The following is a 12,439-nucleotide window of genomic DNA, read 5'->3' as shown; positions in this document are numbered from 1 at the left end:
ATTAGGAAAGCAATATCATTTACAATAGCTACCCAAAGGATGAAATATCTTGGAATAAATGTAACCAGAGAAACAAAGGACTTACACAAAGAAAACTACAAAACACTACTACAAGAAACCAAAAGAGACCTACATAAATGGACGAATGGACGATGTTCCTGGATAGGAAGACTTAACATTGTGAAATGTCAAAACTGCCCAAAGCAATTTACACATAGAATGCAATACCAATCCAGAGTCCAACAACATTCTTCAAAGAGATGGAAAAAAAAATAATTACAAACTTTATATGGAAAGGAAAGAGACCCAGGATAAACAAGCTGTTTAAAAAAAAGAATAAGGTTGGAGGCCTCTCACTCCCCAACTTCAAATTTTACTACATGGCTATAGTGGTCAAAACAGCTTGGTACTGGTACAACGAAAGATACGTTGATCATCTGAACAGAATTGAGAATCCAGAAATTAGCCCATCCACATACAGCCAACTGATTTTCAACAAAATACCTAAATATAATGCATGGGGAGGTGACAGTCTCTTCAACAGATGGTTCTGGCAGAACTGGAAGGTGATATGCAATAGACTGAAACAAGACCTTCACCTCACGTTTATATAAAAACCAACTCAACATGGATTAAAGACCTAAATGTGAATACCAGAATTATGAAGGCCATTGATGAAAAAATAGGAACAAATGCGAGGGCACTAATTCAGGGAATACACAGACTACCAAACATTTTGGTAGTTTGGGTGCTGTGGAAGGGGGCAATATACAAGGAAGGGGAGGGGAATGGAAGAACAAAGCGGACGGGAAAACAAATAGGCAGGTTTGCATGGGCTAAGTGGGACAGAGGTAAATAATGATGTATGCACAACCAATCTGTTTAGGTGGGGTTGATGAAAGGAACTGTGGATAGGTCTCTTACCATACAATAGTAAATAATTGTTATCAGGACTGATTGTGAGGTTTGGGAATGTAATGGTGAATGTTTTGTATCAAGGAGGGGAGTGATTAACTTTGCAGTCTAGGAGCAGAGGTCCCTGGGACCATCAAGGGAGAAGAGTGGAGAGCGAGACCCTACCCAGAGAAGCAGTGATGCCTGAGATAGAGGCAGAGACGATGACATGGACAGATGGAGAGGCTGGGGACTTTAGACCCAGAGAGGGAGGGGTCCATGTGCTGATGACTGGGGGTGGGGAGCAGGCTTGCAGGGTATACCCTTTGGTTGGTTCATAATGCATGGAGGGGACTGCAACCGTGGCAATGAAATGATATACGATAGGATGAATGTAAAACTAATGTTCTCCCATGTAAACTATCACATAATTCACAATAAAACATTTTTTAAAAATTCAAGGCAAAGACTGCACTTCGGAAGCAGAATGAACCATGAAAACAAATGGAACTGTGGCAAAAATCTAATTAGCTTAGTACTAAGCTAGTTTCAGATGGAAAAGAAAAAAACAAAGCAGAGCAGTTACTGTAGAAAAGTATCTAAGTTTCTGCAAAGGCATAAAAGACATACACAACCAATGAAAAACAAGTGACTCAAAGGGATTCAGGATGGCAAGCTAAAAGGAAGTGGGTAAACAAAAACTTCCAAATCTCACAGGCTGTTTATAGCAGTTAGTTATCCAAGGCTTGAGAAGAATTATTCTTATACCCAATAAGGGGGAAATAAAATAATGCAGAAAGTAACCTCACAGCTAATTTTACATTTTTTTTGGTAATATATAGAATATACTTCCACATCCTGTGTTCAGAAATAATAAAATGTAGACTCCGCAAGGCACAGGGCTATGAACTGGCTCAGTTAATGACTGACAAAGGGAAACCACAACAGAAACAAATTTTATAAACTGGGGTGATTGGGAATGGTAGTCCGAATGGGGAAAATGAGGCCCTGGAATGGGAGACTCGGAAGAGTCCTTTCAATGGCCTGATGCAAAAGATTGGAATGTTGACAAGACTGTGGAAAGGAGCATATTCAAAGCTGTGTAGCTGGCCGCCATCTTTGAGCTGGGCATCGCTATTTCCAACTCTGTTGATAGATTTGGTTGCTTCATAGTATGTACCCTGCTCATGTTTTCTTTAAAAAAAACAAAAATTATGTTCCCAAAAAGGTTTCAACCTGTAAGTATTCCTATCCCAGCTATTGTTCCTGTTCACCCACATTTTACAAATTTGGGTCCATTCCAGTTTCATTTCATAAGCCATGAATAAACTGGGAAGAACAAGTTTGAAGTCCTGACAAGGTACTTTTAACAGGCAGGTGGTCTTAAGAATATAAGAGAAAGTGAAACAATATTGCTACAAAATCAAATTGTTGTTGTTGTTAGGTGCTGTTGAGTCAGTCCTGGCTCTTAGCGACTCCTTATAGGATTAACAAGGAGCATGCTATACTATTCTGGGCAGACAGTCATTTCTAAAATAATTCTTATCAGTTTTTTCCCTAGTCTACGCCTAACTTAATGGATTGTTAACCACAAAGTCATGGTCCAAAATCCCACTGGCTGCTCCTTGGAAACTCTATACAGAGTTTCTATGAGTTTGAACTGATCCAGTAGCACTTAACCACAATGCCTAACTTAAAAGAGCACTGCTGTGCCACTATAGGATAAGCACTGGACTTGGACTGCTAACTATCGTATCGGTGGTTCAAGACTACCAACTACTCCTTGGTAACACTATATAGGGCCATTATGGTTCAAAACTAACTCAGTGGCACACAACAACCACAAGTCTTTTTTGGTCTTTCCTTATCCTCTAGAGTTCTTCTTAAGTACAGTCTAGTCCATTACAACTCAGAGCAATACTACATAGGATTCCCAAGGAGTGGCTTGTGGGTTTGAACTGCTGACCTTGTGGTTAACAATCCATTAAGTCAGGCGTAGTACTGTGCTTATAGTACAGTCTGCCTCTTTTAAAGATTTAGGATTTACATGATGTCATCAGTTCAGTATTTTGATGATGCTTTTAAATTATATTATCCATGGCTTAAGGAATATGACTACAGGTTAACCAAGGTTCCTCGGGAATTGTCAAGTTGTTGTTAGGTGCCACTGAGTCGGTTCCAACTTGTATTGACCCTTTGAACAACAGAATGAAACTGAGGTCCTGCGTCATCCTCACAATTGTCTTTACACTTGGGACCATTGTTGCTGCCACTGTGCCAATCCATCTCATTGGGGGTCTTCTTTCTCTTCCCACTGGAGGCACTCATTCATCTATGCCAAGAAATTTGGAAGTCAACTACCTGGCCAAAAGATTAGAAGAGATTTGATATTTGTGCCCGTTCTCAAAGAGAGGTGATCCAACGGAATGCAGAAATCATCGACATACCACATGCAAGTAAAATTTTGCTTTAGATAGTTCAAAAATGACTGCAATAGCACATTGACAGGGAACAGCCAGAAACTCAAACCAGATTCAGAAGAGGATATAGAATGAGGGATATATCATTGCTGATGTCAATTGGATCTTGGCTGGAAGCAGAGAATATCAGAAAGATGTTTACCTGTGTTTTATTGACTATGCAAGAAGGCTTTTGACTGTGTGGATCATGACAAGCTATGGATTAACACTGAAAAGAAATGGGCATTCTAGAACATTTGTGTGCATGAGAAATCTGTATATAAACCAACAGGCAATCGTTTGAACAGAACCAGAGGCTACCGAATGGTTTAAAAATCAAGAAAGGTGTGCACCGGAGTTGTATTCTTTCACCATGCTTTTCCAACTGTATGCTCAACAAATAATCTGAGTACCTGGATTGTATGAGGGAGAATGTGACATCAGGATAGGAGGAGTCATTAACAACCTTGCTTGCTATAAGTGAAGATGATTTAAAATACTTTCTGATGAAGATCAAAGACCACAGCCTTCAGTACAAGTTATATCTCAATGCAAAGAGAACAAAAGTCCTTACAACAGAATCAGTCAATAACATCGTGATAAAAGGAAAAAATCTGTCAAAGCCTTCGTTTTACTTGGGTCCACTATTAATACTCATTAATCTGTCAAGAAATCAAATGACGTATTGCATTAGGCAAATCTGCTGCACAAGACCTATTTAAACAGTTAAAGAGCAAAGATGTCAATTTGAGAACTAAGGTGCATTTGATTCAAGCCATGGTATTTTCAATAGCCTCAAATGCATGTGAAAAGTTGGACAATAACATAAAGAAGACCAAAGAACAACTGATACATTTGAGTTATGGTGTTAGAGGAGAATATTAAGACTATCATGGACTCCCAGCAGAACAAGCAAATCTATGTTGGAAAAAGTAGAGCCAGAATGCTCCTTTCAAGTCAGGATGGTGAGACTTCATCTCTCATACTTTGGACATGTTATTAGGAAGGACCAGTCTCTGGAGAAGGACATCCTGCTTGGTAAAGTGGAGGTTCAGCGAAAAAGAGGAAGACCACCCCCCAAAACATGGATTGACACAGTGGCTGCAGCAATGGGCTCAAGCATAACAATGATTGTGAGCTTGGGCAGGACTGCACAGTGTTCTGTTCTGTTGGACATAAGGTCACGATGAGTTGGAAACAACTGGATGGCACCTATCAACAATTAACATTGAGACTAAGACAAGTGTACTGCTGAGAAAACTTGTTGACACAATCCAGTGATCACAGAGACATGTTTAAACATATTTTGTAAATCTGTCCATATATAAACTTGAACCTTAGTACTAATAATTTTTGACTTACCTTTGTATGGCTCATATTGCCTGAAGACCTAGGGAGGGCTGTCATCCTAACTACCTCATCACTCACTCAGGTTGGGTACCTGGATCTGTAGCTTAGAGATCTGTGACCCTGACCAATTCACACTGATTCCAAACCTCAGTGTATCTGTAAAGCAGAGATAATGAAAGTGCCATTTGCAGGGTTGTTGTGAAGATTAGAGTTGTTTATTCAGCACCTACCAATCTCTGACATAGTTAAAAACAACAACAGCTGCTAGTTGCTGTTCATTAGTTCTGACTCACGGCAACCCCGGGTGTTGTAGAACGGTACTGCGTTCCATCTGGTTCTTAAGGCTGTGCCCATTCAGAAGCAGCTTACTAAATAAGCCTTTCTTTCGAGGTATCTCTGGGTGGGTTCAGAGTCTTGGTTTATCACTGTAGGATAAGCACCAGACCACAAGGTCTGCGGTTCAAACCCACCAGCTGTTCCTCGGAAACCCTATACAGGATTGCCGTGATTCAGAACCAACTCCATGACACGCAAACAAAAATAACAACTGGATGGGTTCAAAGTGCAAAACTTTCAGTGAGCAGCCAAGTGCTTACCATATAGTAGGCATTCAATAAAAACTAAAACAAAACAAGGTGTTAGCATGCCAATTCTCACTCAGTTTGACCCAATGTGATGCAGAGTACAATGGACTTCACTGGGTTTTCAAGGCTCTGATCTTTCAGAAGCAGATCACCACGTCTTTGTTTTTCAGGAGATCTTCTGAGTGGGTTCGAACCACCAACTCTTTGATTAGTAGCTGAGAATTTAACTGTTTGTACTAACCAGGGACCTTCCAAATATCATTTGTGTACTTAATCACAGAAAAAAACTATTTTAGGATTTGCTAACTATTCTGTGCTAATTGTTCTATTGCTGTTATTGTTGTTGTTACTGTTAGGTGCCATCAAGTTGGTACCAACTCAGTGACCCCTATGTGCAACAGAACAAAACAAAACACTGCCGAGTCCTGCACGAACCTCACAATCATTGTTACGTTTTGAGCCCATGAATGCTGTCATTGTGCCAATCCATCTCGCTGTACTTTTTTCAACACAGATCTGTTTGTTCTTTTGGCAATCAATGGTACTTTTAATATTCTCCTCCAGCACCATAACTCAAAAGCATCAATTCTTCTATAGTCTTCCTTATTTACTGCCCAACTTTCACATGCATATGAGGTTATTGAAAATACCATGGCTTGGGTCAGGCGCACCTTAGTCTTCAAGCTGACATCTGTGCTCTTCAACACTTTAAAAAGTTCCTGTGCAGCAGATTTGCCCACTGCAATACGTGGTCTGATCTCTTGACTACTGCTTCCATGAGTGTTGATAGTTGATCCAAGAAGAATGAAATCCTTGACAACTTCAATCTTTTCTCCATTGATAAGAATGTTGTTTATTGGTCCAGTGGTGAGGATTTTTGTTTTCTTGACATTGAGATGCAATCTCAATCCATACCGAAGGCTGCGGTCTTTGATCTTCATCTGTAAGTATTTTAACTCCTCTTCACTTTCAGCAAGCAAGGCTGTATCATCTGCATATTGCAGGTTGTTAATGAGTCTTCCTCCAATGCTGATGCCACGTTTTTCTTCATACAATCTAGTTTTTCTCGGATTATTTGCTCAGCATACAGACTGACTCCAGTGTAAATAGCTCCCCACCTACTTCATTAAGATTTTGTTATTGTTGATGTGCCATCAAGTCATTTCCAACTCGCTGTTGTTATTACGTGCCACTGAGTCATTACGGTCTCCTAGAAACCTTATGCACAACATAATAAAACGTCAGAGCTCTGGTGTGGCGCTGTGGGTTAATGCGCTGGACTACAAAGTCGGTTTGAACCACAAAGTCGGCAGTTCAAACTCACCAGCTGCTCCTCAGAGACCCTATACAGGGTCACTATGAGTCGGAACTGACTTGACAGAGCTCAAAAGCAACCATACAGACTCAAGCATGGTGAGAGAATACAGCCAGGCACACACTGTTCTACTTTGAACCATCCGGTGTTCCCTTGTTCTGTTTGAATGAATGCCTCTTGGTCTGTGTACAGGTTTCTCACAAGAACAATTAAGTGTTCTGGAATACCGATTCTCTACAATGTAGTCCATAGTTTGTCACGCTCCACACAGTTGAAAAGACTTTGTGTAGTCAATGAAGCACAAGTATACATCTTTCTGGTATTCTCTGCTTTCAGCCAAGATCCATTTGATGTCAGCAATGATATCCCTCGTTCCACTTTCTCTTTTGAATCTGGCTTGAACCTCTGGCAATTCTCTGACAATGTATGGTGGCAGCCATTTTTACATTATCTTTAGCAAGATTTTCCTTGCATGCAACATTAAGCAACCCTGCTCTTCTGAGAACAGCTGACGGGTTTGAATTGACAACCTTGTGGTTAAACAGTCCAGCGCTTATCCCACAGTGCCACAGTAAGATCTTAAGCTTAGTTGAAAAAACACCAAAACTGAAAACAGTTGTTGTTGAGTCGATTCTGTCTCATACCAAGTCAGCCATAGTATTATTCTGACCTACGGCAGCGTCAACCATAAAACATCATTTTCTCTACCAAAGTCTAAGAAATGAAGAATCTCAGCCAAACTCATCCAAATGAAACAACGAAAGTAATGAAAACTTCCACAGGGTGCCCAGTTAGTCAAACAGGTTCCCTCGTTTAGTTGACTTGGTTCATCTGCTCTTATCAAATTTGAGGATAAAGGAACAAACTGCAAGACATGAAACTCGAAGCAGACACCAAGTTTAAAAAGCAGCAACAACTAGAAGCTACAATGTCTACCGTCAGGACAAAGGCACCGAGTTGTGTTAAGTGTCACCGAGTTATCTCTGACGCACAATGATCCTGTGTAAGTCCTCCGAGGAGTGGCTGGTGGCTTTAACTACCAACCATATGGGTGGCAGTCCAGTGCTTATCTTACAGCACCACGCAAGGACTCCAAAGTCACCTTCCTACCCTTGTTTTTTACTATGGTCACACTTTTGAACAAAGAGAGGTGATGTCATCATGAAAGAAAATACCAAGTCATTACAACAAATCAACAAATGAAGCTTCCTGAGTTGAACTGGTATTTTTTTAGAATTATTTCTACACTCTGAAATCATTTTCTGTCTGATGTGATGCTGCAGGATAAGCACTGGACCAAGGTCAGTTAGAACAGCATGGTCCACGGCTCAAACCCACCAGCCACTCCTTGGAACCCTATGTAAGGGTCGCTATGAGTAAAAACGAACTTCTCGACATTTAACAAGAACAAAAATCCTCGGACCAATCAGAATATAAAATCTATTGTTGTTGTTGTTAAGTGCCATCAAGTCGATTCTGACCCATAGCAGCCCTGTATAGGGTTTCCAAGGAGCAACTGGTGAGCTTGAGCCACCGACCTTGCAGTTGAAATGACTTTGCAGTCTGATGCATTAGCCCACAGCGCCACACCAGGACTCCTGAAACCTATTGTTGTTGTTGTTGTTGTTGTTATGTGCCGTCGAGTCAGTTCCGACCCATAGCGACCCTGTACAGGGTTTCCGAGGCTGTAAATCTTTACGGGAGTAGAACGCTTCATCTTTCTCCCGCGGAGCAGCTGGTAATCTATTAGAGCTTGCTATTTTCCACAAGTTCTTGTTAACCAAGAATTTACCAGCTCCTGTAAAACTAGAAATTCTACCTAAGTGCTATCCAAATTATCATGAGTTCGAAAAGTAATGAAAAAAAAAAACCCAAACAAATAGAAAACTTACTCAGATTGGCTGTAATGGACTCTAAATCTGCTACCAAGCCTGGAAGTTGCTGGAGCTGTTCCTGTAACTCTGTTAGGCTGGTCTTCTTTTTCTCCCAGTGAGCGGAAAGTACAACCACCTCAGTGTCCACCAGCTGCAACACAGAAGAGGAGGCGCGGTGAAGCCAAGCCAGAGCTGAGGCATGAAGAAATGACAGGCAGCCTAGTAATGAGACTTAGCGTTACCTCTAACAATCCCTCTACTGAGCACAGGTCATGGCACATGCTAAAGAAGACAGACGTTATTTTCTTTAAAAAAGATCCAACTTGACATTCAGCGCCAGAAACCTCAACTCACTGCTTGTATTGCTGTCTCTAAACCAAGAAATGACCTTGAGAGTCCAGTTAAGTATACCCTGTGTCTAAGTCAACCATGAATTTGAAAATCCAGATATAGAAAAAATAAAACAAATAAAATTACCACTAACAATGGAAAAGAAAACAAACCCCAAACATAATTAACGGGTAATTCTCTGTTTTACAAAAGGAATCTTCTAACAGAAAAGTTCCCAAATGTGATTAGAATACACTATGATTTTATTTACAATTAAACAAGGACACTTATTGAAAATGGTCCATAGATATGAAGGAATTATTGAGGCAAATGATCAATTCCAGAAGAGACTAAAAAGGACTTTATAATCGGTTTGGACCCAAAAGGTTCAGTGACAACAGGCTTGACTTGAGTTGCAGTTGTCATTAATTTTGTATAGATGTGCTGACTGCCAACTGGTCTTTATAAAGACCTCTCAGAGTAGTTTAAAAAGTACTGAATGGTGATAATTAAGCTGTATTTACAAAATGTATTTATAATATTCAACAAGTGCCAAATGACAACCCACTATTTGCCAGCCACTGTTTCAGGCACTAAGGAGCCTGGTGGTGGCACTGCAGGTTAAGTACTGGTCTGCTAACTGCAATCTATGTTGTTGCTAAGGGTTGTTGAGTCGATTCCAACTCAGGGTGACAACTCTGTATTCAGTTTCCAGGAGCAGCTAATGGATTAGAAGGCTAGTGCTTATCTTGCCACAACAGAACTCCCCACCAGGGCTATGTTTCTGTTGTTGTGTGCTACTGAGTGGGTTCCGACTCATAGCAGTCCTGTATAGGGTTTCCGAGGAGTGGCTGGGTGAGTTTGAACCACCAACCTTGTAGTTCAAACCGACCTTGAGGTGCACTGTTTCTCCTACCGTGCCACACCATGACTCCTCACCAGGGCTGTCTGATGTTTTACCATTTAGTTTGCTCACTATTCCTTCTTACAAAGTCAGACCTATCTTTCAAACTAATTTTTTCTTCTTTCTGAAATGGAAACTTCTGAAGTTCCTTTATGGAGAGCCTGTTGATAGTAAACCTTTTTGGGTTTTTTTTTTTCAATCTAAAAATGTCCTACTTTTACTTTCATTCTTAAAAACAGTGAAATCAACTGTAAAATCCCTTCTGTATCAATGATGTGTCTCTTCTCTCAAGCGGTTTTCAGACAGTTCTGCTTTGGTTCCAGTAGCTTCCGTATGAAGTACCCAGGTGCAGATAATTGTGGATCTGGTTTGCGTGCTGTACTTCCTGAAGCTAAAGATTTCTAGATCTCATTTGTTGAGACTTCTCAACCGTTTATCTTTGCCTACATTGTCTCTTTTGTTTTCTCTTTCTGAAATGGTTATTAGCTAGATTAGGCTGATCTATATAGAACTGCAGCTTTCCAGATCAAATTGGTCAAATATCAGAATTCGCACTCTGTTAAACCTAAAGACCTTTTAAACCTATTCTCTATTATAAATTCCTCTTTCATATTTTCTATTTTCTTATCTCAGAGGTGCTTTTTGGGTAATTTCTTTGACTCTCCACCAATTCTTTCTTCAGTCATATCTAAGCATAGTCTTTCAGTTAACGAATTTCAGTGACTGTAAAAATATTTGATAGTGTCTTTATAAATATCTCTAATAGTATATATCCAATAGTGCACTATCAAAAGTACTTTGCAGTTCTAAGCAATTTTTTTGGGTTCTGGTGACTCATACTTTTGGTGGTTTGAGTGTTTGATAGTTTTTTAAAATTCCAAGTTCAGACTTGGTTGAATCTAAGGGACTCCTGAGGGAGCCATCGTTAAGAAAAGATTTTCTTCATAGAGAAATTGTGTTTGTTCTGTTTGGTGTCAAACAACAGTGATCTGTGACCTTTTAATTTCTCATCATAGGAATCTGACATCATGCATGAAGTACACATTAGAATTCCACATTCACGTGAGACCAAGACCCTGGTACTAAATTCAGGAAGGAGACTACATGTATGCCAAGCTGTGATGTAGACTGGTTTCCTTTTGTCCTTTGCCAGCAGGTGGTGGTGTTGTTATGTGCTGTCGAGTCGGTTCTGACTCATAGTGACCCTGTACAGGGTTTCCGAGGCTGTAAATCTTTACAGGAGCAGAAAGCCTCATCTTTCTCCTGCGGAACAGCTGGTAGTTTTGAACTGCTGACCTTAAGGTTCGCAGCCCAATTCATAACCACTATGCTACCAGAGCCCCTTTGCCAGCAGGTAGATACCTAGTTTTTCTAGCTTAATCTTTCACAGGGGGTAAAGCCACTTTAAAAGTCAGAGTACATAATGTACGTAGGAATCTCATCTTCAGCTCCCTACTTGCAAAGTGTCCTATCCTCATAAGTCTCCAAGGATCCTCTATTAAATTTCACTCCAGTTTCCATGTTTTTATTTTTAAAAAACTATTCTTGTTTCAGTCTGCTGTCCATTTTGAGAAGTCTTTAGAATTTCCTTTAATTTTTGTGCAATTAGTGCATTCAAAAAGTTTTTTAAAAATCTACCCATCATTTAAATGTTTTAGTTATACGGCTTTTCAAAGTCTCTGTTGTTGTTGTTGTTAAGTGCCATCGAGTCGATTCTGACCCATAGCGACCCTGTATAGGGTTTCCAAGGAGCAGCTGGTGAGCTTGAACCACCAACCTTGTAGTTCAAATGACTTTGCAGTCTGGCACATTAACCCACAGCGCCACACCAGGACTCTAGTCTGTCTTACTGCCAGAATCCCAAATCACCTCTTTTCAGTAATTTCTAAGAGAAACACTAACATCTAGTATCATTGTATGTGTTCTCAAGTTCTATGCAATTATCACTGGACTGCTAACCATAGGGTCATCAGTTCAAACCCCCTCTAGTCATGCTCAGGAACCCTATACAGGGTTGCTATTAGTCAGAACTGACTCAAAATCCCACAACAATGAAATGTAGAAAATGTCAGTCATAATTAAAAGCATCACATAAGTGTTTTTAGAAAGAAAGTTTTATGGAAATCAGCAACACAGAGTGTCTGACCCTGACAAAACTTTAAGTGTATCAAATAAACTTAAATTTTAAATCATTTTTATTCATTTTATACGCTATACATAGTGCCTGAGAACCATTTGTCCTTCTACATCAATTTACGATGAACACTGAAATATTTTTTTCTGTTGGCTTGTTTCTGAATTTTCACTATTTATTTAAGTTAAACAAACTACTTACTATTTATTTAAGTTAAGCAAACTGAGCAGTTTAACCTTTGACCTAACAATGAATTCTTATATAGTGGGTGCAAAGTGATGGCATCTTATAACACACACACACATACATATAAGAAGTTCTGGTAGCACAGTGGTTACAAATCGGGCTGCTAACTTCAAGGTCAGCAGTTCGAAACTACCAGCTCTTCCATGGGAGAAAGATGAGGCTTTCTGCTCCTGTAAAGATTTATAGCCTCGGAAACCCTGTACAAGGTCGTTATGAGTCGGAACCGACTCCACAACACACCACCACAAGTACATATACATTTACATATACATATACATATATATATATATACACACACACACACACACACATATACACACACACATATATATACACACACACATATATA

At 39.9% G+C, this 12,439-nt stretch overlaps 1 protein-coding gene across 1 annotated transcript in view; it reads right to left on the bottom strand.

Moving 5' to 3' along the window:
- The window catches only part of DTNBP1 (dystrobrevin binding protein 1), a 209,568-nt gene that overhangs the window by 143,780 nt on the left and 53,349 nt on the right, over nt 1-12,439 (bottom strand). Inside the window, exon 5 of the mRNA XM_006864117.1 lies at nt 8,495-8,627. Coding sequence (XP_006864179.1) covers nt 8,495-8,627 — 133 coding nt within the window. The remainder of the gene's footprint in view (nt 1-8,494; nt 8,628-12,439) is intronic.

This window comes from Chrysochloris asiatica, unplaced genomic scaffold, assembly GCF_000296735.1.
Source record: "Chrysochloris asiatica unplaced genomic scaffold, ChrAsi1.0 scaffold00060, whole genome shotgun sequence".
Classification (NCBI taxonomy): domain Eukaryota; kingdom Metazoa; phylum Chordata; class Mammalia; order Afrosoricida; family Chrysochloridae; genus Chrysochloris; species Chrysochloris asiatica.
The sequence above is the reverse complement of the archived record's forward strand: the minus strand, read 5'-3'. Positions and strand labels throughout refer to the sequence as shown.